This window comes from Pollachius pollachius, assembly GCF_949987615.1.
Source record: "Pollachius pollachius genome assembly, chromosome: 7".
Taxonomy (NCBI): domain Eukaryota; kingdom Metazoa; phylum Chordata; class Actinopteri; order Gadiformes; family Gadidae; genus Pollachius; species Pollachius pollachius.
In genome coordinates this window covers 24,710,623-24,734,471 of record NC_136940.1, presented here as the reverse complement: position 1 = coordinate 24,734,471, position 23,849 = coordinate 24,710,623, and the positions used below count along the sequence as shown (strand labels likewise).

The 23,849-nt window shown below is 49.0% G+C and overlaps 3 protein-coding genes across 3 annotated transcripts; 1 reads left to right on the top strand and 2 right to left on the bottom strand.

Annotated features, from left to right (window-relative positions):
- Positions 1–2,211: 2,211 nt before the first annotated feature.
- LOC307078545 (uncharacterized protein) lies at positions 2,212–3,654 on the bottom strand. The gene is made up of 5 exons (XM_079740411.1): positions 3,577–3,654; positions 3,277–3,323; positions 3,059–3,193; positions 2,556–2,626; positions 2,212–2,467 (listed from the first exon to the last, which is right to left on the bottom strand). Coding segments are annotated over exons 2-5 (324 nt in total). The 5' UTR covers positions 3,278–3,323; positions 3,577–3,654; the 3' UTR covers positions 2,212–2,350.
- A 512-nt stretch (positions 3,655–4,166) lies between these two features.
- oaz1a (ornithine decarboxylase antizyme 1a) lies at positions 4,167–12,398 on the top strand. The gene is given in 6 exon segments (XM_079739879.1): positions 4,167–4,325; positions 7,102–7,168; positions 7,170–7,256; positions 8,129–8,304; positions 8,674–8,759; positions 11,772–12,398. Coding segments are annotated over 6 exon segments (666 nt in total). The 5' UTR covers positions 4,167–4,206; the 3' UTR covers positions 11,903–12,398.
- Positions 12,399–12,430: 32 nt separating this feature from the next.
- On the bottom strand, positions 12,431–16,442 carry LOC307078190 (inactive tyrosine-protein kinase PEAK1). Its single transcript, XM_079739878.1, has 4 exons — positions 16,162–16,442; positions 15,467–15,618; positions 13,867–14,450; positions 12,431–13,665 (listed from the first exon to the last, which is right to left on the bottom strand). The coding sequence occupies exons 1-4, from the start codon at positions 16,233–16,235 to the stop codon at positions 12,634–12,636; spliced, it is 1,842 nt and encodes a 613-aa protein (XP_079596004.1). The 5' UTR covers positions 16,236–16,442; the 3' UTR covers positions 12,431–12,633.
- Positions 16,443–23,849: the final 7,407 nt, after the last annotated feature.

Sequence of the window (23,849 nt, the reverse complement as noted above, 5' to 3'; positions counted from 1 at the left end):
GAAGAATTCCCACACCATGCCGGTGTCATCAGGAGAGTGTATTTATTACAAATTCTAACCGTTGTCAATGTCTTGTGTTTGCAAGATAACTCATTTTCCTTTGGTCCTCCCAGGGGCAGGGACGATGGCCCACCCCATGATGGAGCCCGTCCCCCCAGGAGCAGAACCCTTCTCCCCGCCCGAGGGCTCCTCGGACGCCGTCTCCTTCCTGCGGGAGCTCCAGGCCTTCCTGGGTAACGTCATCCCCCTGCCCCCCGGGGAGACCCGCACCTCGGGGGTGTCGCTGCAGTCCCTTGAGTCCCTGCCAAGCCTGGCCCTGGGGCCGGCCTCAAGCGAGAGCTTCCTAGTGGAGCTGCTCAACTCCTCCTCGCCCACCTTCTTCTCCTTCCCGCCCCCCGGCTCGGTGCTGCGGCTGGGCCGCGGGGGAGCACTGGCCCTGCCGCCCAACCTGCTGGGGGAGCTCCGGAGGAAGCTGGAGACCCTGGAGCAGCAGATGGAGGTGCTGATGGGGGAGGTGGAGGTGGAGCAGAAGGCCGTTCAGAGCCTGGAGCGCCTCAAGGCTCTCAGTGCGCTTCCCAGGGAGGAGCAGCCAGCAGGTGAAGCCTTCAGGGGTTACTCTTCTTACCGCAGCGTTGGGTCAGGGCGAGGTGTCCACGCGTTTTCTCAAAAACACAAAAATAATTTGCTCAAAGATGTATGTAGTCATTGTTGGCATTGGTAACAGGTATACGTGGAATAACCCTTAATCCTTACATATACTTTTACTGTAGCGGGATCCTATTTATTCCAATCACCTCACAGCAGTGACTTTGAGTGAGTGATACTGACGCTACGTAGACTTAAGGTTTCCATCCTATCTTGCCCCCTTCCAGGAGAGCTCCAGTACAGAGCCTTCCTGCTGATGCTAGCCCTACAGACGGTAGCAAAGGCCTACGAGGTCCAGAGAGGCCTGCGAGCCGCCAGAGGATGGCCGGTCAGCCAAAGCAACATCTGTAGGGTGCAGGCATTCCAGATGTACCTGAAACATTATTTTCTGGCCCCCGAATGCACCAATATCAGAAAATGCACCGGGGTGTGTGACTTCCCCTTGCACAACCCGACCAACCACGCCGTCCTGCTCAACGACCTGATCCAGAGCGGCGCCTTGCTGGGCAGCTCTGTGTGCTGCGTGCCGGTGGCCTACGAGTCCCTGAGGGTGTTGGAATTGAAAGACGACGGGACCACCGACAGCAACATCAAGAAAGACATTTCGGCCAAAGAATGTGGCTGCCGCTGAAGAACCACCTTGACTGTAGCGACTGAAGCATCGTACACCTCTTGTGCTGGAGTGACAAGCAAGGCGGTTAAAGAATACATTATTCCCCTCCGAGGTTTGACTGAAATAGATCGTACAGATGTTTTCCAATACCGTTTTTTCCTTCCCGATTTCGATTCCTGAGCTTGAGCATCGGCCGATACCGAGTATTTACCGATACAGCATATAGCATTGTAACTAGAAATAACACTTGTTCTTATGGAAGGGTTCTCTTACGATGACAGCCATGTATAGTCGGTTCATTTACGGTTGACAATTTCATTTTTTTCAGAACTAGATCATTTAGATTTATCATCTATAATTATAATAATATATTTGTATTCTTGTAGTTTAGCATGAGCGAGCATCCACATTTTCCGACTAAGTAACTCTAACGCACGTAGGTCGGAGATGACGGGTTTCCCATTCCAACTGTTCACCTCTGTCCGTTAACGAACACTGCACGTGTTTGTGATGTTCTCTGCCAGTGTTGTAAATAAGTCATGTGATGCTATCGGATCGGTGAATAGACCTGCGTACTCACTGATACCCGATACTGCATTTTAGGCAGGTATCGGAACAACTAATAAATTGTGTGCTTAAAATAAACACTGTTTGACATTTCTCCCTCATTTAGAGAAGGATGAAATAATAATGACGCGCATGTTATCACATGTTATAATTTGCTTTGATATATATTTGATGTACTTGATTCGTTTTTTAAATGTCTTCATGTTTTAGCATTTATTTACATATTGACATTTGTTCTGACTGTAACGTGTACAATTTTGTGACTCAGAATAAACAAAGACAGTTTCTTTTCTTCCCTATGCTTAACAACCATGTGTCTATTTTTTCTTTGTTTAACAAAAAGTTATATAAACTGTATTTCAACAGCTAGAAAAAAACAAAACAGATGTGAAAGCACTATTTAATGGCTCTATACTAATGAACACCAGTGTGACATACAGTGGGTCCTATTAATTCCATGACGTACATAGCCTCTGCTCTAACCAATACAGATCTCCATGAATGAAATCCCTAGGGTGGTTCATATCACTCTTTAGTCCTGGGCCTCAACACCACCTTCCCGCTGATTGGCCGTTTCCTCCGTCGTATCACTCCGACCTCCTCCGTCCCCCACCAGCCAAGAACACTGGACCACAACGACCCCTGGAGTCACAAACACGCACACAGAGAAGCGCTTTAGGCTGGGTATGTTCTGTAGCGCTGGGACTGCTGTCGTGCGCTGTACGGATACCTTGGAGCCTTCCAGACCTCCTACATACAGGATGCCCTGGTACGTCTCCTCGTAGACGTAATCCACCGCTTCTACAAGAACATCAAGGGGGTTTTAGAGTTCAGTTTGAATCAGAATCAGCTTTTGTTAAAGGGGCGATGTCACGCCACCAGGTGTGAGTGTGATTAGCCAACACCTGGTGGCATGACATCACCCCTTTAAGGTAGCGTGCCTTACACATGCCAGGAATCGGATGGTTTCATTACATCACATATTCACTCTATTAAGATCAAAACCTTGCACCTCCTCAAGTGTTTTTTCTCCCCAGTCACAGGCATATTGAAGGCACTGATGTTCCTGCACCACCAACCACTCCTACTTCCCGTGAAAATCAAAATGTGCAATACAAGTGTACACGCAAACACACGTTAATCTGTACTATTTCTACAATTTCATAGCCTCTAGCCCTCTCAGTGCCTTTCTCAGCCTACGAGACGCATTCTCTGGACGGAAGAAGAACTCACCGTGTAGTTCATTCATACTGGAGCTCACCAACACCACGAGCAGCGCCACCGCTATACAGCGGTTCATGGTGAAACCCTTCCATGGGTTAGCGACGTCGTTCAGACTTTGGATGGACAGGATCCGCTCATAAGACACTAAGGACAGATGGACCGTCAGCTTCGTTGCAAAACCAATGTGTCATATCATGTTATGATAACAGTAAGCACGTTTCACTTACTTTTGGTGACTTTAAACTACTTTCTTCCAACTTGTTTCTTGTTTATTCTAGGGTGAGGATTTGGGTTTTGCTTCAATAACTCAATAAAGATATGCACATTGCACACGCACACGCGCACACACACACACACACACACACACACACACACACACACACACACACACACACACACACACACTCAATGCAGTTGCGTCTCTATTTTAATAACAACTTGCCTCATGCATTGGCAGGTGTACTTTGAAAATATTCCAAAAACCGACAAAGTACACATGTATTCTGAAATAAAAGGAAGGATCTTACCAATGTTGAACATTTGCGCTCATGTTTTGACCGTATAACTAAATGGGCTCGAACTCAGCGCACCACGCGCTGTGTCACGCTGACGGGCAGGCGCAGATGACGGCTGTTGGAAAGAAACATGGCGATCGCAGCTACTGTTATCGCGCGTGTTTTTGGTTTTACCACGGCTGCTGAGACCAGATATAGGATATACAGTGCACACAATTCATTTAGCAGCTCCATGCACAGATAACACAATAATATGACTGTGTGTTGTGTTGCATTTCACATGTGATCGCATACCGGTACACAGAGCATAACATGACAAAATGCAGACAAAAAATATCCGAGACACGGGATAAAAGCCCAAGATTGTGAAAAGCTATGATTACGTAATAATAATAAAACAGATACTTTTTTATGATAATTATATTATTTAAAATACTATAATAGTATTAGATTATTATTATGATATATACATTATTAGTCCGTGAATCGAAGTAGAACACATGACGTCATGTCATTATCCGTGCAAGTGACGTCACGGCCCCCTGGCCACTCCTCTCTTACAAAAGCCGCTGCGGCGGCTCGCGCCCCTCCAGTACGTTGGGAGACGCGAACACAGAGAATCTGAGAGAGGAGGTCGGGCGGATGGTCAAATCACACCTACAGACGATACTGAATAGCCACTGCTTCGTTAGAGAAAAAGAGAGACACTCCGCCGAGATGCCCGTCGTCGAGAAGCCCAGTGTCACCTCCGAGAGTGAGAGGTATGTGTCCACAGGGGTTGAGAGGTACGTGTTCAGAGAGTGAGAGGTACCTGCTCTGAGAGTGAGAGATAGGTCCGGAGAGAGTGAGAGGTAGGTGTCCGGAGAGAGTGAGAGGTACGTGTTCCGAGAGTGAGAGATGGGTGTCCGGAGAGAGTGAGAGGTACGTGTCCCTGGAGCTCCAGCCCCGGCCCCGGACGCCCTAGCCGCCGAGGCCTTCACTCCGAGCCGAGGTTCTCCCTGAACGCTCGTGACTTGTTTACATCGACTCGTCAAAATGAACGGGGAAACGTCGTCCATCAACGCTACTCCTGGTTCTTATGTCTCAGCTGCCGAAGTAGTCCGCCCTAAATCATTTAAAACCCCAATAAAGACTTTAATTTAGATGATTGTGGCTCTTTGGTGTGTTTTGAGCAGAGTTTGACCGATACTAACCTCTGGTTATTAATCCGCTAGCAGGCTAACAGGCTAACGTGCTATATGACTGCAGGGGGTGATGCGTTAAACGTCCCGGGTACTGGGTGAACGAACCAACGGGTTCAGAGTGTGTTTATATAGGGAGATGAGCCGTCAGGTCGGGGCTCTGAGCTATCCGACTGGCTAGCTGCTACCCCGGACCGCTGGTGGTGTTGTGGACGGAAAGTAAACACATGTGTCAATCAAACCCCAACCCAGAGCCAGTGTTGTCCTCGGATGAATCCGTGGACTCGCTTCGGGCCGTGTCAGTATCGTTATGTTCATGTATGAAATGCACGACGGCAACGTTTTGAACGCAATCAGTGTGCTTCCCAATCGATGGATATTTGTGTATCAGTGTTTTTCCATCTCCCCCCGCATGTGCGTCACGTAGCTTCGGGCTATGGGTATACGGTGGATCCTATCGGATCCAAACGCGTTTGAATCCACCACACAAAAATCACGTATATGTGCCGATGTAATGATGTGGTTCAGAGTCAATGCGATTACAGCATTAATGCAAAATCGGCCTGTTGTTGAGTCTCTCTGCAGATGTAAAAACGTGATGGTTGCGCTCGTTAAGTTATCGAATATAACGCCCGATTGCGCAGGCTTTGATTTGCGCGGTTTGCCTTCATGTCCTGACATGAAATGGGGTTCATCGTGTTCGGCAATTAGACGAGTTTATAATTAGTGGAAATGTCCCCCTGCTATCTGTAGCCCTAAGGGGAAATAATGTAGGAAGGAAGAAGGAATTCATACATGTTGGTCGACGTGGACCTGTTTTGCGTTGGAGTGTGAAGTTTGAGTGTTGCGGTTGGATTATAGTCCATCGTGGACAGCTAGTTCTCAGGTATAAACAACAGTTAGTTAACCACGTCGTCGGTTTGCACGTCTATCTACCGGTTAATACTAACAGCTCTCCAAACATGGCACAGTAGAAGGCCACGTTTCCAGTTAATTTCTGATATAATAATGTGATCATTTGTACTTCTCGTTATAAAGATCACAGATGTCACGTGCACCCTGTGGTTATCTATGCAGAAGTAAAATGCACCCATGGTGCAAAAGCATTTACATTTCTACAAATGATACAAATGACTTGGGTTTGAACTCTGCCATCAGTGCTATTCAACCAAATGCATTAATGAATTAATCGACCTCTCTAAAACGCGTGTCATTATCTGTTGGCTTCGTGGAATAGTCCTTTAAACTAAAAATGCCGTGTTACGCAAGCAGCCCTCATCCATGCACCATGTGACCCGAGCAGCTGTCCTAGCAGAGATAACTCTTCCGGTAAGGTTGTGTGCGTTGCCCACTTTGCACACAAGCATTCTCAAATGCTTTCGGCCATGTCAACAGGGGTTTAATTTTCAGACAAAGAGGATTTGGGACTAGAATCACTGGTGGCCGCTGGCCAGGTACTGCAGTGACCCAGGCCAGAGGCTTCCCAGGCTGCTGCCCGCTTCCTGTGTTCACTGTGGTGAATTCCATCTTGTTATGTAACATGGAGCCGGGCTCCTCTGAGCCGGCCATGAATAATGCACACGGGCTCGGGAGTTGAAGCGCGAGGGCGACAATGGCTTTCCTCCTTTGGGTTCTCGCACGTCCGCTCTGAATATAGCACGGCGGTGGCGTCTGCGTCAGCGGCCGTCTGTGAGTGTTTGAGTTGCCGTGGAGGCCGTGGGGTTGGTGGAGCTTTTTTGGGTGGGTGGGTGGGGTGGGGGGGGCGGTGAACCTGCCTGCGACGCTGTCACCGCAGGCTGCAGAGACGTGCATGCCTCACAAGGCCAGGTCAATTTCCTAATGCGTTTACTGGCCTCTTAAATCAAAATGGCCGTCGGGACAGCTTTTATAATCTGTTGTTTTCTCCCCTGCTGCCGTCTCCTGAAGTAGGTCAGAGAGCAGGCAGGTACATAGGGTGGCATGTGTTTTCATTGCCACCAACGTGACTATTCAACCTGTGGTTAAAATGTTACCCGGGCACGCTTTTCATTGTACACGGTGCCCCCTTTATCAAGTCGCAAGTCTTCACGCTTCTATGGCATCGGAAAGCGTCGAAAGCAAAGAAAACAATGTTCTGCTTTTTTTCTTTTTCTTTTTTTTGTCGTGCCAACAGATTGTGTCACCGCTGATGAAGCGGCGCATGCTCATTGTGCCGCTGTTGTGTAACAAGTGAACCCGGCCCGGGGCCCGTCTCCTACATGTTGTGTTGTTCGATGATGTGTGCAATCGAGTCCCCGCCCTTGCTCTCGGCCTCTGTAAACACGGCGGTGCCCTAACCCTAACGACTGCGTTTGTTTCCTCGTCGCCGTCCTCCCAGCATCTCCAGTCCCCGGAGGTGCCCCCCCCGCAGCAGTCACCTCTGTCCGGGGCCTCAGTGGTGTTCCTGATGCCCCTCACCCACCCCTGAAGATCCCAGGTGGGCGAGGGAATGATCAACGGGATCGCAATCTTTCTGCAACGCTTTTCTACTCTGTGAGTTCAATGGGGGAAAAAGGGTTTGTTTTTGATCGGATGTTAACCCTTACCTCGGCCTCTCCAAAGGATGTGGATCTGCTTCCCAGTCTGATCCAGGCCTGTGTCTGTTGTGCTGTCAGAATCAACCTTGATAGCCATCCATCGTAGAGCTACACAAGCTGTCCTCTCACTATCTGTCTATAAAAAATAAATCCCTGGTGTCCTTAGCTTAATTCACAGGTTGTTTCCTCGCCATTTTCGATCAAATGTATTTTAGGCACTTATCCCTATGCTAAACGGATACAACTTAATTCTTTCTACACTATGAACACACTGGCAGACATTTTCATGGCTCTGTAGGCTGACTCCCTCTCTCTCTGGTATACACACACTAGCCCTGTAGGCTGACTCTCTCTCTAGTATACACACACTGGCCCTGTAGGCTGACTCCCTGTCTCTAGTATACACACACTGGCCCTGTAGGCTGACTCCCTGTCTCTGGTATACACACACTAGCCCTGTAGACTGACTCCCTATCTCTGGTATACACACACTAGCTCTGTAGGCTGACTCCCTCTCTCTCTGGTATACACACACTAGCCCTGTAGACTGACTCCCTGTCTCTGGTATACACACACTAGCTCTGTAGGCTGACTCCCTATCTCTGGTATACACACACTAGCTCTGTAGGCTGACTCCCTGTCTCTGGTATACACACACTAGCCCTGTAGAATGACTCCCTATCTCTGGTATACACACACTAGCCCTGTAGGCTGACTCCCTATCTCTGGTATACACACACTAGCTCTGTAGACTGACTCCCTGTCTCTAGTATACACACACTAGCTCTGTAGGCTGACTCCCTGTCTCTCCCTCTCTCTGTCCTCCAGGACGCTCAGCTGCTGGTTTTGGAGGAGCTCCTTCCCGCCAACGGCAGGGTGCGCTTCCTTCACTTTGAGCCCCGCCGCGCTGAGTGTAAGAAGTGTGTCTGGAGGGTGGCGCTGAAAGGGGGGAACCTCTACATCGAGATCCTCCCCGGCCCGCTCCCCGAGGGAAGCAAGGACAGGTGAGACCCCCCCCCCACGACATGTCCCTGCACCCACACAGAGATGGCTCTATTTTTTCAAAGGGGACATATCGTACCACCAGGTGTGTGTGATTAGCCATTACAAGCTGTTTTGAAAATGTGCAGCTTCTGACATCACAGGTGGGCGTGTCCACCTGTGATGTATGACGGATAGTTGAGCAACGTTTGCAACAGTCCACTGGGAAGGCTGGTAGGCCGCTCTATCCAGCACACGTCTAGGTGGACACGCCCACCTGCGATTTCAGAAGCTGCACATAAAAAAAAACAAAAAAACGGCTTGTAATGGCTAATCACACTCACACCTGGTGGTATAATATCTCCCCTTTAACTGTTGCTCTTCTCCCTCAGTTTGGCGCTTCTGTTGGAGTTTGCGGAGGAGAAGCTGCAAGCTGACCACGTGTTCATCTGCTTCCACAAGAACCGAGAGGACAGAGGTGAGCCCGCCAGGCCCAGTGCGTTCCAGCAGACACACTCAGCGTGAGCCCTGTGTAAGAGACCCTTCCCGTCCCTCGAAGGCTGGGCGGTCAGGTTACTACATGGTCAAAAGGTTCTGCCTCTGTACCGCGGTCAAAGAGATTACCATTCTCAGCGTAGGACTCTCTGTGTGGGATTAGCTACGGAAAGAGTAAAATCAGGATCGATTTATGACTATTCTCTTATTCTCTTAGAAAACAAAGGTCAGGCATCGTCGAACAGGTACACAACGCTTGGTTAACCAATAAACCCAAGTTTGAATAAGCTACCTCAGCTTAAACCAGCTCCATTATGCCTGTGTATACTTTGGACCTAATAGTTCATCCATGTTTTCTTTTTATAGTGCCACACAAAGTAATTGATTCATTTTTAAGTGCGGTACACTTAAGACTTTTGGAGGACCGATTGTTAAGCCTGCCTTTCAAATCAAGGTGGTGTAAAGATTATAAACCACATTTTAAAGGCCACCCACAAGAAACGATGACACTTGATTAAACCTTGGAGGGATATTCAGGAAATGAACAATACCGATAAAATATTCAATATATAGGCCTGGGAAGTGTGGACTATTAGTGTCGAGGTGTCCCTGAGCAAGGCACCTCTCCCTGACTGCTCCTGACGAACTGGCTGTCGCCCTGCGAGGTTGCCACCGCCGTCGGCGTGTGAATTGGTGCATGAATGGGTGAATGTTAGGCAATATTGTAAAGCGCTTTGAGCAGCCACTGGTTAGAAAAGCACTCTATTTATGCAGTCCATTGACCGTTTACTAATAGAAGCATCGTGGACCAGTTCTCCGTCACCTTGACACTTTGTCTATTGTGATTCCAATCAGCCTGGATGTGCTTCAGAGTCCAGAGGGGTATTCCACAAAGCCGGTTTTTATAACATAACCGGGTAAGTTAACCCAGGGTTTGCAGTAACCCTAGGTTTTCCGTTCCAAAATGAACACGGTACGTTAGTTACTATAGAAACATATGCTCTGAATCAAACCTGGTTGGAACACAACCCGGTTTTGGGTATTTAAACCCGCGTTCACCGCAGATTTCATGTGTCCACAATGGCATGCCCTTTTGATGAGAGGCCTGTTGATATCGGAGCGCAAATTATGCATGCAATCCACCGGGAGCGATTAATAAGACCACGGCTCGACATCTTGGCATATCCGGATGACTTTTTGCTGGAGAGATATAGATTCTCGCGCAAATCTTTGATATATTTAAATAGCCTTCTCCAGCCTTACATAGCCAACACTACCAATCGAGGACCTGGCCTCAGTTTACTCCAGGCTATTTGCGTAACCCTCCGTTTTTGGCAAATGTTTAATCTATAATGTTGGAGATGCTGAGCACGTCTCAGTCCTTTCAGATGACCCATCCACGTCCGGACCAAGATTTCCATCGGCCTCCTATCATACAAAGAGCAATATTGTCTGAGTACTATGCCGAGAGGCGCTTACAACAGAACGTATAAAATAGTCCTAACGGACTTACATCCACTGGAGAATGTCCATTACAAGCACTAATCCATCTTGATCTGTGAAGTTGATGAATTGTCACTTTTAGGTTTTCTACCCAGTTACCAAAAAAAAACATTTGGAACATTTGCGCTGTGGCACACACACGGTTTGCATGTGTTACTTCGAAGACAAACAAAATCTAAAATACAAGAAAAACAGAAAAAACTCCATTCAACCAGTGGGGTACCCTCACATGGCCCCTGACTCTCTGAGGAGGTACCTCCAGGAACCCCCTCCATGCCAGGGCGCCCTGAATATATGTCTATTGCCAGCTCCTCCACCGGGGTCAAGACAATTTGAGGGCTAGATCCAGTCTGCCGACTGTCGGCCTTTTCACGATTGGCTTAAAAAAAAGGGCTTATTTAAATGCTGGACTGACAAAATATACCAATACGATGGTGGGAAATGCAGTACAATGCAATACAGTTTGTATGTTTTTATACTTCATTTTTACTTGATCTGCTGACCGCTTGGGAGCCATCGGAGTACATATTTTTTTAGAAGAAAAGGGTTATTTGGTAGGAACGTTAAGAATGCTTAACTGGGATATAAGGATCATGGTTTTGACGTGTAACTAACGCATTTACGCGGTCAGCGATCCGCTGCCAGGCTTTGGTTCTCTGGGTTGCAGAGGCTTTAGCGTTCCCTTTTCTTGTGATAATGTCCTTCTCCTCGTCATAGCTCTCCAGGATAACCTGGAGTTCCATTTCATTGAAATAAGCGGCCCGTTTCCCATTTCAATCAGGGTTTCCATGATCCATACATCAAGTCTTTATATGTTTGGTGTGGATGCGCACAACCCTGTGTTAACCAACCGACGGTGGAACCGTTGGTTCCACCGTCGGTTGGTTAATACCGGTTCCACCGGTGGAACCGCCAGCTCTGGTTTAGTTGGCACAGGGTCAATCGACCAAGAGTTCAGCGTTAACTCTGTGTTTGTTAAACCTCCGTTTGTGGAATACCCTACTGGGCTCATATTGTTAACTAGGGCTGGGTGAAAATATCGATTCATCAATGCACTGCAATCTATTTGTTCTCGATTTCAATTTCGATTCAGAATTTTTTTGAAATTGATTATTTCCATAAAAATAAAAAAAAAGAAGCATGCTCAGTCATTGTAATCTAGAAGGGAGTATGCCTTAATGTACATGCCCTTTTACATTTGTCCATGTTATGATTATTACTTTTATGCTGCAAGTTTAGCTCAGGAACAATACTATACAATGGTGTATTCCCTTTTTGCAAGTTAAAGCACAATGAAATGGTTGATTCATTTTGAAATGGTTAATTCTAATTAATATTTAGGTATTTTTGTCATCTGCACGTATCATTGAATCGATATCGAAGCAATTTGATCAATATCGAATCGATATCGAATCGAATCAAGACCTATTGCATTGTGGGGTGCCTGGCCGTACCCCGCCATAGTGTTCACTGTACCCTCCTCTCCCTGCAGCTACCCTGGTGCGTACCTTCAGTTTCCTGGGCTTTGAGATTGTGAGACCGGGTCACCCCCTCGTCCCGGCCCGTCCTGAGGCCTTCTTCATGGCTTACACCATGGAGAGAGACTCTTCTGACGACGATTAAGTGACCCCCATTTACCATTCTAACTGTTGTTGTTTTTGTTTGGCTTCAAAAATCCTCCCCCCTCGTTTTAAATTTGTAATGTTGTTGAAGGTGAATATACTTCCTGCTCAGTGTTTATTTTTACTCTCCTGTGAAAGGCGTTCAGGTTCGTTTTGATTTCTTGCTACCATGTGCTGTATTGCAATGATGATTAAGATGTTACAGGCCAGGAATATAAATTAAGCATCCGTTTGAAATCATTCTGTTTTAGTTATTTTCTCTGATGTGTAGTGCTTAAATTCCTGTACATCACTTTTGATGCAACCCAATGATCATCTCTACAAGGTCGTCCTAATGGTGAAATCCTACATGTCATTCATGTCATTAACGACTATTGATTCATGTTAATATATATTTTTTTCAATATGTGCATGGATTTCAATTTGTTCAGGTTCTCTGGTCAGAAATTTGCTTGTTGTAACTGTTCTAAATAAAAATGGTCACTTGGGATTGGGAAGCAGTCGCATTAGCCCCTTATTTCAACACTGCCGATGCAAAGGCGTTTGTTTATTTGATTGTTTCAACGCCGTTTTATGCGATGCAAAACAAATGTATAGCAGCAGTGGTGCGCATGATCAGAAGACTCGCAGCTTATAAACAGCCGCGCTATTGACGTCATCGTCAGTCACTAATACAGGTCATTGACATAAATTATGAAGATACATGTGTCGAACCAAAATATTCTAAATGTTTCATAGCTTTCGGAGGAGCGCCAGGCACTCGGAGGTACTGCTCAACTCCTCAGCGTCACAGGACGCGAAGTACCTGAGGCAGAGGCACGCCTCCCATTCCAGGGGCGGCCCGGCCTGGAGAAGGCCCCGCTCGGCCATCTTCATCACTAGCAGGCTGCGGCTGATGGTCAGCCAGGAGTTCACGGTGGACGTGGCCGAGCCGATGTGGAAGGTGAAGAGCTGGGCCCGGGGCCCCCAGAGGAGGGCTTGGAGGATGGTCTTCGTGTGTGACAGCGGCAGCGCGGCACTCTCGTTCTGAAGCCATCCCGCCAGATCCAGCAGTCTCTCAGTGTAGGGGTCAATGGTGGATTTTGGAAGCGAGCCCCGGTTGGCAGAGGAGAGGCCTTGGAGAATCAGCCCTCCGATCTGGGCGTTGGTGGAGGACACGGTGTGATGTTTGGAAGAGGCCCTATAGGGTGTGTCGTTGAGAACCACGCGAGGCGCTCCTATTCTCTCCCAGTGCGTCTGAACCGCGGTTCTAACATTGTCTCCACCCGCGTCTCGTTCTTTGTCCATTCTACTTTCTGCTCTGTCGGACGCGGCTGGCGCCCTACTGGGCCACACAAGGAAAACATCTGACGGTCTTAACTCTGTGTACATTGCTCCGTTACTGCACAGCGGCTGTAGGCCTGTGGCCACCTGCAGCAACAGGAGACACAGCTGTTTCGCATATAGCGTGGGATCAGAGGTTTGCTTAGCACAGCGGCCCTGAAAGAAGTCCTCTAGTGTGGCTTGAGGAAAATCTCTTTCAACACTCACAGCATGTCCCCTCTCCAATAACTCTATAATAGTCGGAGAGTTATTCATGGGGGAAACCAGTTGGCTGTCAACAAACTCACGACTGCCACCCAGTGGCCGCAATGGAGGTGTGCAGTCTGGCTGTGCTGCTGCCTCTTGTGTTCTGCTAGGTGAGAAATTAATGAGGACTTGTCGCAGGTTGACGTGTGGCGACTGGGGGACGGAGTGGGCCGAATGGTTATCTGGATTGTACACCTGTATGTAGAAATGCAAAATCGCCAATTAAGTATTTTTGAAAAAAAACATTAGATACTGGAGATGTTGTTTGACAGTGGGTAGTTTTCAAGCACATTATAATATGCTATTTATATTATAATATCAAGAGCAACATCCAATGTACATGTTCGATTAATTAACCAGCCAAAGATACTGGGAGTAGTTGCAGTATGAACTTACCCTTGCACCCAGTACTTTGTTTGGAAACTTGTTGCAGTGCAGTTTGATATAGACGTCATCTCCTATCTGCCTGGGCTCATATCCGTCACACAGCTGGAAGTCCTCCGGTGTGTATGACAACCCGCCGGCCTCCCCTAGCATCAAAAGGTCGGCCTCCAAGGCGTCCGCAGCTTTTCGGAGGAACAATAGATGTCTCTGGGCGATGATAACCCCCGCGGCCTCGCTCGACAGGTACGGCATCACCAGCTCGTCCGGTGTGTCAAACGACAGTTGAGAGAGGGGCGTGGTTTTACTGCTGGCGTCGGACGATAAAAGCGGATTCACTGTGGCTGCTGTCTGCTCTTCTCTGCGCTCCGGGGAAATGGCGCCCTCTAGTGGCGTCAACATGTAGAGCGGGTTGTCGAAGCATTGTAGGTTGGTGAGCTGTTTATTCAGTCCCGACACGGGGGGCCTAGGAGGCCGTTGTGGGGCAGTAGGCGGGGTGCACCCCTCGGGCATCGACGTGGCGCGCACCAGCTTCTTACGGGGGACAGGTGGGGGAAAGCCCTCTGAGAAAACCTCGTCCTCATGACAGCAGGATGAGACTGCGGATTTCAGAGTGAATACGAGCATGAGTGGTCGGTTTCACAATAGATGCACATAGGAAACAGTAGACAATCTACGAGAGCTAAAAGCATCAGGGCGTGTATTGTATTGTTAAACTCTACAACCCACTACCAGTATATTGGCGGTGGGCCTCCATTATATTCTGAATGTCTGAATGAAGTGTGATACCAACACGATAGTCATACTATCGTGTATGAATGCGGCTCGTATTTTTATTGCTTGATGAAACACATAGGCTGTCTGATCAGGGTGTGAAATGTGTCTCTGAGATAGGTGTAACTTCCTTCCTTCTGTGGTTCATGAGAAAGAGGAACCGCAGAGAGGGCGGAGAGAGGCACACACTACACACACTAGATCCACACACTGGAGCGACACACACTGGAGAGACACACACTGGAGCGACACACACTGGAGCGACACACTAGAGCGACACACTAGAGCGACACACACTGGAGCGACACACTAGAGCGACACACACTGGAGCGACACACTAGAGCGACACACTGGAGCGACACACACTGGAGCGACACACACTAGAGCCACACACTAGAGCGACACACTAGAGCCACACACTAGAGCGACACACACTGGAGCGACACACACTAGAGCGACACACACTGGAGCGACACACACTGGAGCGACACACACTAGAGTCACACACAATAGAGCCACACACTGCAGCGACACACACTGGAGCGACACACACTAGAGCGACACACAATAGGGACACACTAGAGGGACACACACTAGAGCGACACACACTGGAGCGACACACACTGGAGCGACACACACTGGAGCGACAAACACTGGACACACACTGGAGCAACACACACTGGAGCGACACACAACTAGAACAACACACACTAGAGCGACACACACTGGAGCGACACACACTAGAGAAACACACACTAAAGAAACACACTAGAGAGGAACACTAGACCACTTATTGTAGGTGGCTTTGGCCGACCCCCTGAGCTATGACCTTTGACCTCACCGGAGTGTAGGGGACACCGGGCGTCCTGGCAGTGGACCCCCTCCAGGAACACATCTGTGTCCGGCTGGTTCTGCAGCTTCAGGCCCGCCAGGCTGGGCAACCCCACCATCCCCCAGTCCATGTCCACGTTAGAGCCCTCGGAGTACAGGCTCCTGCACGCACACGCACACGCACACGCACGCACACACACACAGCACATTGGTTAGTGGGAAACAAAGTGGGCTCACGTCTGCTATGAGTACAGTTTAGAATCCCCGGCACGTGTTCACCGCTGTGCTCTTCGTCGTGGTGAACTAACGCAGGTGTGGAGGCATTCCCTTTTGCGTCACTTTCATTAGGTTGTGATATGAACAGTGTGCTATATTCACATTTCCCTTCTCATTAGCGATGTCCAGGGTTATCCAAAGACAGCGCGCTTCATAATGCGGAGAACGTGTCCTCACAGCCGTCACAGCACACGCTCAGACGGATCCTTACATCCACTCTATCTCTATCTACATCCTATATTTCTTAATACACAACATATAATACAGGCTACGTTCATTCATTGAACAATTGTCCGGTTTCATCCCACAGAACCCAAAACCGGAGGAGGAGAGGGTCGTCACGGCGATGGTGTTCAGCGTAAAGAACCAGGTGAAGCTTCCCCTCGGCGGGAGGGGGGTGGGGAGGGGGAGGGGGGAGGGGGGACCTACCTGCGCTGCTTGGCAGGCAGGGCTGGGGGGCCCGATCGGCTCTTCGTAGGGCGGAGGTTCCCACCGCACTCCATCTGGCAGCCCGGGTAACTGCTTCCCCCTCCGCTGGGTTGAGAACCGAAACGGTGTAGATCCAGTTGATGCACCAGCACGCAGCCTTGTGTCAGTGTCTCACTGTGGTATAGTGCCACAGGTCATACTGATGCCTTGTTTGAACTATTCCCCTCTCACTCTGGCTGGTTCTGCCTCTCTCTCTCTCTGCCTCTCCCTCTCTCTCTCTTCCTCTCCCTCTGTCTCTCTCTGCATCTTCCTCTCTGTCTCTCTGTGTCTCTCTCTCTCTCTCTCTCTTCCTCTCCCTCTCTCTCTGCATCTTCCCCTCTGTCTCTCTGTCTCTCTGTGTCTCTCTCTCTCTCTCTCTCTCTCTCTGCTGGGTTGAGGTTGGAAACGGAAAAGCATAACTGCCGTCTCTCTTCTAACCTCAGTTCGAAAAAAAAGAGGAACAAGCTATAACAGCAAAGCATTTTCAAAAATCTTTCATCATTTCCTTCAGTTAAGAAATTACCAAATCATAGATATGTCAACCTGAGTCCTTCATTTGGTAAGAATTGTATTAGCAAAGGCACTATTTCTTCCATTTATGTATTTAAAATAGCATACATTTAACCTCTACAAAGGTATGCTATTAGTATAAATTATTCTAATTTTAAGTTTGAGGAAGCCACCAGTTTTGTTTCCTGTTCTAATACCTTGATTCGTCACATGAATAACATCCCAGGGACTGTGATGGCCATAGGCTCTATCTGCATGATGGTGCCTCACTCGACCATAGATAGTGAGGTAACAGACATTTATTTATCATGAAAATCTTTGAGATGACCACTTTAAAATGGACAGTTGTCGTTTTCAAACTGATATTAAAATTCATATTTGAATTTTAGTTAATCCCCTGCTAACTACCATCTCAAAAGATATTTCTAGCCAATCGCTCCTCCTCAATTGTTTTATTTCTCACATTTTCCAATCTTGGATGTATACATTCTTTCACTTATAGCCAACGGGCCCATTGTTTCAGTACCACCATGTCCAACTATTCTATCTCGGGCTAGGCCAGAACAAATCTGGGAAATTCCGCTTTCATAATCTGGAATAACAATGTCAAGGGCTAATAGTTTTAATTGTTAAATGATACAATGAGTGCTAAAGTGTGTTCACTTTCAAGAGACGGGCGTCAACACATTAGGCAGAAATAATAGTTTTGGTTTTGGTTTCCGCCTGATGGAGGGTCCGATATCAGCAAGTCCTTCTAGCACTCAGCGCGGCTTTGCTCTACTGGGTCCAACGCTCTCACGTCATGAGAAAGCCTCACCAATTCAAGACATGTGTTGAATCACGGCTGCGTGACCATGGTGAAACGACTTAGGGCCGGAAACAACACTCATTTTGGCCCATCTCGTTGAATTTATTCCAGGGGCCCCAGCCATGACTCATTGTGTTTCGTATTGAGACTACACACTCACACACAATGTCACTTGTCTTAATGGCAGAGCACGGGAGGAAGATAAGGGCCCCTGGCTACAAAGCTGTAGTGGGCGAGCGTCATTAGCTGTCTCTTCAGCTGCGAGCTTCCTCCTCGTACACTCAGAGGACGAGGGCGAGAGGAGAGCGTGGTGGGTACGAGAGCACTGACAGACCCGGTCGAATGCATGCTTTCTATAGCGCTGGTCCGTTTGAGGGAATACAGACATGGGGGGGATAGATTACATACCCACCCAAAATGATCCTATGCATGAAATGCATTGACGAGGACAATAACTAAAGACATTTTGTCGATGATTTTAGTTTATTTTAGTTTGTTTTGTAAACACACAATAGTTTCAGTTGGAAAAAACTCCCCCTATGTTGAATATATAGATGAAACGAACCAGAGTTAATGATTTTGTTTACGTCCTGTGAGAAAATACTATGAACCACTACTTCTACAGCTACTATTCATAACAATACTTCAGGGTTTAACTCAGTAAACAACCCAAATCAGCAAAGTGCATTCATATCACGTATCACGAGTGTGTGGGACGGTGAGGCACACAGAGACACCAGGCAGCAACATGAAAGCGAAGTGAGTTTCCTTTTTTATTAAACGGTTTTATTAAAAGATTTCCCTGGTAGACAGAAAGACAGGTGCGACAGGAAATGGATCTTCACACATTCAAACTGTCAACACGAAGGCTGTCAACACGAAGGCTGTCACACGAAGGCTGTCACACCCCTGGGTCGTCCTTCTCCCCCTGTCGGCCCCTGAGTGTCGGCCCCTGAGTCCCGCCCTGAGTGTCTAATGAAGCGGCAGGATGTGCTTCCGTACGATGTCGTAAAGCCGCCGCTTTGGCTTCTTGCTCGGCCGCCTTTGTGAAGACACGGCCGTCACAGCTGCCTCAGTCCGGGCGTCGCCCAAGTCTTCGGACGGCCTCCGACCCGGGGGGAGCCGGGGCGGAGCTCGGTCCCACGCGCCGCCCGTCCTCCCCAGGGGGGCCTTGGTGCGGCCGCCGCCCCCCGTGGTCGGCCCCTCGCCCCGTTTGGCCGAGGTGCGGTGCGGGCCGGCCGGGAAGAGCAGCACCTCCTCGCTCGCCCTCTGGGGGCTCTGGCTCAGCGTCACGAAGCCGTAGGGCGTGGTCACCTTGGCCAGGTGCGGCAGGGAGAGCGCCGCCCTGCTGGCTGGATCCAGGCGGTGCCGGTGCGCGTCCTCCAGGTAGGGCCCTGGGTAGGAGCCACCCCCCAGCAGGGTCCCCCTCCTCAGGGGGTCCGAGACGGTCCGCTGGGCGCGCCGGTCGGGCGGGGGCACGCGGAGGTCCGAGGAGGACGACGACGTCACCCGCCACAGCTCAGAGCGAGACGCCGAGACGCTCGGGGACGACGCCAGCTCCGGCCCCAGACCTTCGTCGACGTCCCCCTCCCCCTCCCCCTCCTCCTCCTCCTCCTCCTCTCCGGGGAGGCCCCTGGGGGGCGGGCCCCCGGGGCCGTCGGGCTGCAGGGACAGGCTGGGGATGGTGAAGGGCGGGATGCTGCCGGGGGTCAGGACGTGGGGGAACGCGCCGTCCCGGCTGCCGCGGAGCCCGGAGCCCAGGGCGCAGCCCAGGGACCGGGCCCCGCTGGTGGCCCACAGAAGGGCCCGCATCCCCGCGCTGCCGTGGCGCCGCGACGACGTGGGGCCGGTGGAAGGAGGGCCGTCGGGGCCGCCGGAGACGGCGCCCCCGCTGATGCTGCGCGTGACCGTCGCGTCGTCGTCCATGGTGACGGTCGTGTGCTGTGTCTGCTGGAGGGGGGCGACCGCGGCCGCCTTTTATACCGACCTCGATGGGCCCCCCACTGCCTCCCTACGCACACTCACACAGTCCTCCCCCTGACACACACACACTCCTCCCCTAAACACACACACACACACTCACACACTCCTCCCCTACACACACACACTCACACACTCCTCCCCTTCACACACACACACACACACACACACACTCCTCCCATAGATACACGCTCACACACTGCTCCCCTACACACACACACACACACACTCCTCCCCTTCACACACACACACACACACACACACACACACTCCTCCCCTAAACACACACTTACACACTGCTCCCCTACACACACACTCACACACTCCTCCCCTAAACACACACTTACACACTGCTCCCACACACACACACACACTCCTCCCCTTCACACACACACACACACACACACACACACACACACTCCTCCTCTAGTTACACGCTCACACACTCCTCAGGAGAACGACGTGCGTAGATGTGACGGTTTGAGTGGCGGAAGCGCCTCCCGATCTGGCCTTGTGAGGGGGAGGGTCATTAGGGCTGCTCTTATGCCTCCTCAGCGCCTCGTGAATATCCATGCGGTCACATCGAGTTCATAGCGAAAATAGCCCATGAAGTGTGTTTACAACCAAAGGCACTGAATGTGTTTTTATTATTATTATCATTCCCGTGACGATCTTGATTGTTGTCATATCTGTAGTGTTGCTTTAGGCTGCGCCTAGTGAGCATCATTTCAGAAATCAAAATTCACAGAAACGTTCACGTTATTAGTTCAATGCCTGTTCCACTCTGTAAAAACGTTTTTTAAATAAGCTATATATTCGAATTAGAAGAGTTCGAAGAGTTCGAATTTATGAATGTGATTGATTACTGTTAAAAGATTCAAAACATGTTTGTGTACATTAGCTTACAATGAGTTCATTTTCATCTCACGGTGTCATCGCTCATAAACGGATCTAGGATCAATCTATCTCCGACTGTCAAAGCCAACGTGCTCTCTTGGTCTTGGGCAGTGTTAATTGGTACAGCTTTCTCATTGGTCTATGCTGATTACACGGGTTGATTGTGTGCACTGATTGGTTAAACGTTGAAAGCTGCTGGGTACATTACCCCTCCGAACTCGGGATGCGGTAGTGTCCTGCTGCCTAAGCGCCTTTTTATTGTTTACTTTATACTTCAACGTACTTTTCCAGCTATCTGTAGCAGGATGGCCAGCGACTCTGCGGAACAACAAGTGGTAGTGGTGGAGAAAGTGGAGGTAAGAGCGTGTGTCTCCTAGTGTGCCTCTCTGGACGCCACGGGGCTATGCTCAAGTTGAGGCTAAACACAATCATCGACTTCAGAGTGTAGACTTCAAAAGTTATTTATGAACGTTTTTGATGTAAAATGCCCTCAGGTTCAAGTTGTGAAGAGAAGCGGTGTTTTTACCGGTGTGCTTTACCACTTATCTCGGTTCTGGCCGATCAGCATCATGGTATGTAACGTTAACCCACCTCGCGGCCGACAGCCATTTTACTTTAATCGTGCTCATTTACTTTCGTGGTAACGATCGTTTTTCGCTGCTAGATTCGTGCATACCGTGGTGTCTGGTACATGTTCGGGTTTCGACCTAAAAGCACCCCCGAAGTGCCCATCGTGGGTTCCACTCCTGCCCGCCCGAGCCGCCCGGGCCTGAAGCGCCTCCGCCGGGTCACTCGCATCATCATGGCCGTCCTGCCCCGCCGCATGCAGAGCGCCCTGGGCTACCCGGTCCCCGCCAGCGTCGGCTGCTCCCTCTCCCCAGGTGTGTTCACCAGGGTCCCGTGATTCTCAACACGCGTGCTTCGGGAAATGTGTATATTGTAATGTTTATATTTTTCTTCTGATAAACTTAACTCTTTGTACGTCGTTATTGGATTAAAGCGTCTGGTTACTATGTCTGCAGCTATTTACTCCATAATTGGATCGTTATTCTTTGCCTAAATTCATCAACAATTTAGCATTTGGAAAACTAGTGTTAAGGATTACTACTGTGGACAAGGTGATCTCGACAGCAGGAGTCATGGTAATGGTCACCACAGCTGAATCGATATGTCGCGTTTGCGCAGAGATGCGGATTTCGCCCACAAAGCCATGTGGGAAGGGCAACAAGAGGAAGCAAGATGAGCTGGACGAGGACGAGGAGGACGGAGATGAGCTGGAGCAGCACACCTGGGTGGAGGCGTTGGCCAACGAGCTGGCCACGGATGAGGGCTCTGAAGAAGACCCAGACTACGAGGTGGGCACTTCAAACCATCCTTTGACTTGGCATTTATATATAATAAGGAGCTCTGCTCCTTGAAGTTCGACGTGTCTGCGCACACTGCATGAAAAGTTACCAAGTCAAACCATAAAGTGGTATTCCTGGTTCTAATATGGATATAGTGGGTGTTCACTGCATGTTAACGACGGTGTTCTTCAGCCCAGTGCAGTGGAGACGGAGAGCGGCGAGTACTCGTCGCTCAACGAGAGCGACACGGAGGAGGTCGACAAGCAGGGACGGGTCGTTATTGAAGAACTGGTGAGTGCCGAATCGATGCGCTGAGGACTGGCATTTGAGTCAAGTCACAGCCTCATGACTCCGGTTATCTGTGTTTTCTTCTGTAGGCCATTCCTCCTGCTGAAGTAGGCCCTCCTGCACTCTGAATAACCTTTGCATTGTTGTTTTTGTACTTGTGTTCAATAAATATAACTTCCTCTTATCTGCTGGCTCTGCCTGTAATTGTTGACTTCTCTTGCCACTAGGTGGCAATAGTGTACTGTATTGCAGATGGCAGGAGGTAAACAAATTGCTGGAGCCTTGCTTGAATTTAATTCAAAGGATGTTTCGGTAATACTTTTATAAAAAAAAATCAGTTTCCAATTTTGATTTAACATCCTGAAACTGACGGCTGGTATAAACGGTGGTGCGACATTCTGAGCTGTGAGGTATCCGAACGTCCTGGCTTAGGCAACCAGTTCCATGACCAATTGTTAGAAGCCTTCAACTTTGGCTGCTTTTTAATGCCTACGGACGGCGTGTGCTGCCAGCCTAGTTATAACATCCACCTAATCTGCATCGCAGATGCAGCGCTGGGTTCTGAACTCCCGAGTAAACTGCTCTCTGGACGGTTGTGGAGGATTGTTTGAAAGATTGGCGTCTTGTTTCCTTCGATTTGCCAGCCTATGCAACTCGCCTTATGTATAATCACAGCCATCGGACTATGAATCATAAGATATTATACAACTGTCCCAACAGTGCAAACTACTCTGCAGTGATGTAGAACTGTACAAATCAAGCATAGCTGAACACGGCACTGCCTGTTAAACATTACACAACAGCAATTCTTTTTCATTTAGGCTTTGGCCTGAACACTCTGCCTGGTCCGAGTGTTCGGTCTCTTATCAGTAAGTGGTTTCTGGTGGGAGTGAAAATAGTCTGTGGGTTGCTGTGAGGGTCTCTTGAACCTTTTCATGTGAACCCATCAGGGCCAGCGCTGGAAGAGCTGCATGCACGACTACTCTGGGCTGATGGATTGGGGAAGTTGGCAAATCGCTTGCATGGCAGCAGATTTTCATGTTTCTCATGGCCCTTATATTATGGGGATATTAAACTTATTTTAATGCAAAGTAATATTTGATCTATCCCATTGACTATTTTCTTTCTTCTTTCTTTCTAATTATGCCTTTTTAATCTGTAGTCATTCCGTTGGATGTCAATCAATGCTATGAATCCGACCTCTGCAGGTTGTCTTAACTGGTGGCATGGTCATTTATGGCTCGTTCATCATGCTCGAAAAACACTTCCGTCTGTAGAGTTCTCTCCCTATGTAGGTCAACAGGGGGAGCTGCTGAGGGGTTGGAATGGCTCGTATCTGGTAACTGATTTCCAAAGACTTATCAACCTTTGAGTGCTCCCGTGAGGGCATATGTAGAGGACCAAAACATGAAGTTGACATGGATGCCTGGTTTCATGTTACTGCATCAGACCAAGTACAACTCTCCTCAGCGTAGTGTGGCCTTACCTCTGTGCACAATTAAGCCAGGACTCGTGTGTGTGTGTGTGTGTGTGCTATGTTTCAGTGGTGGCGCTTGCCAATTTATAGCCCATCCGGATATATTGTGAATTTCTACTCTACTTTTTATTATTGGTAGCGAGACTCTCCGGTCTTATGCAACGCTCCAGCCTCCATGGCTGGAGCACATTTGGATTGTTTTAATACATCCTAAAAGTTGTATGATCCTTTGGGTGCTTATGGTGTAATATTCTGTCATCTCGTTATAATGGTAGAACCTGTTGGAAAAGCAGACATCTAACGATGTCACATTGCCTCCAGTTTCTGTAATAAATGCCTTCAA

Excerpts from the sequence above, each read along its gene's own strand:
- LOC307078545 (XM_079740411.1), bottom strand. Across the intron at positions 2,627-3,058 it reads CAGTATGAATGAACTACACG|AAGCGGTGGATTACGTCTAC; the intron begins GTGAGTTCTTCT and ends ATGTTCTTGTAG. Across the intron at positions 2,468-2,555 it reads GAGGTCTGGAAGGCTCCAAG|GGGTCGTTGTGGTCCAGTGT; the intron begins GTATCCGTACAG and ends TTGTGACTCCAG.
- LOC307078190 (XM_079739878.1), bottom strand. The coding sequence starts at position 16,235 with ATGGAGTGCGGTGGGAACCTCCGCCCTACGAAGAGCCGATCGGGCCCC. Across the intron at positions 14,451-15,466 it reads CCGGTGTCCCCTACACTCCG|TCTCATCCTGCTGTCATGAG; the intron begins GTGAGGTCAAAG and ends TGAAATCCGCAG. Across the intron at positions 13,666-13,866 it reads ACAAAGTACTGGGTGCAAGG|GTGTACAATCCAGATAACCA; the intron begins GTAAGTTCATAC and ends TTCTACATACAG.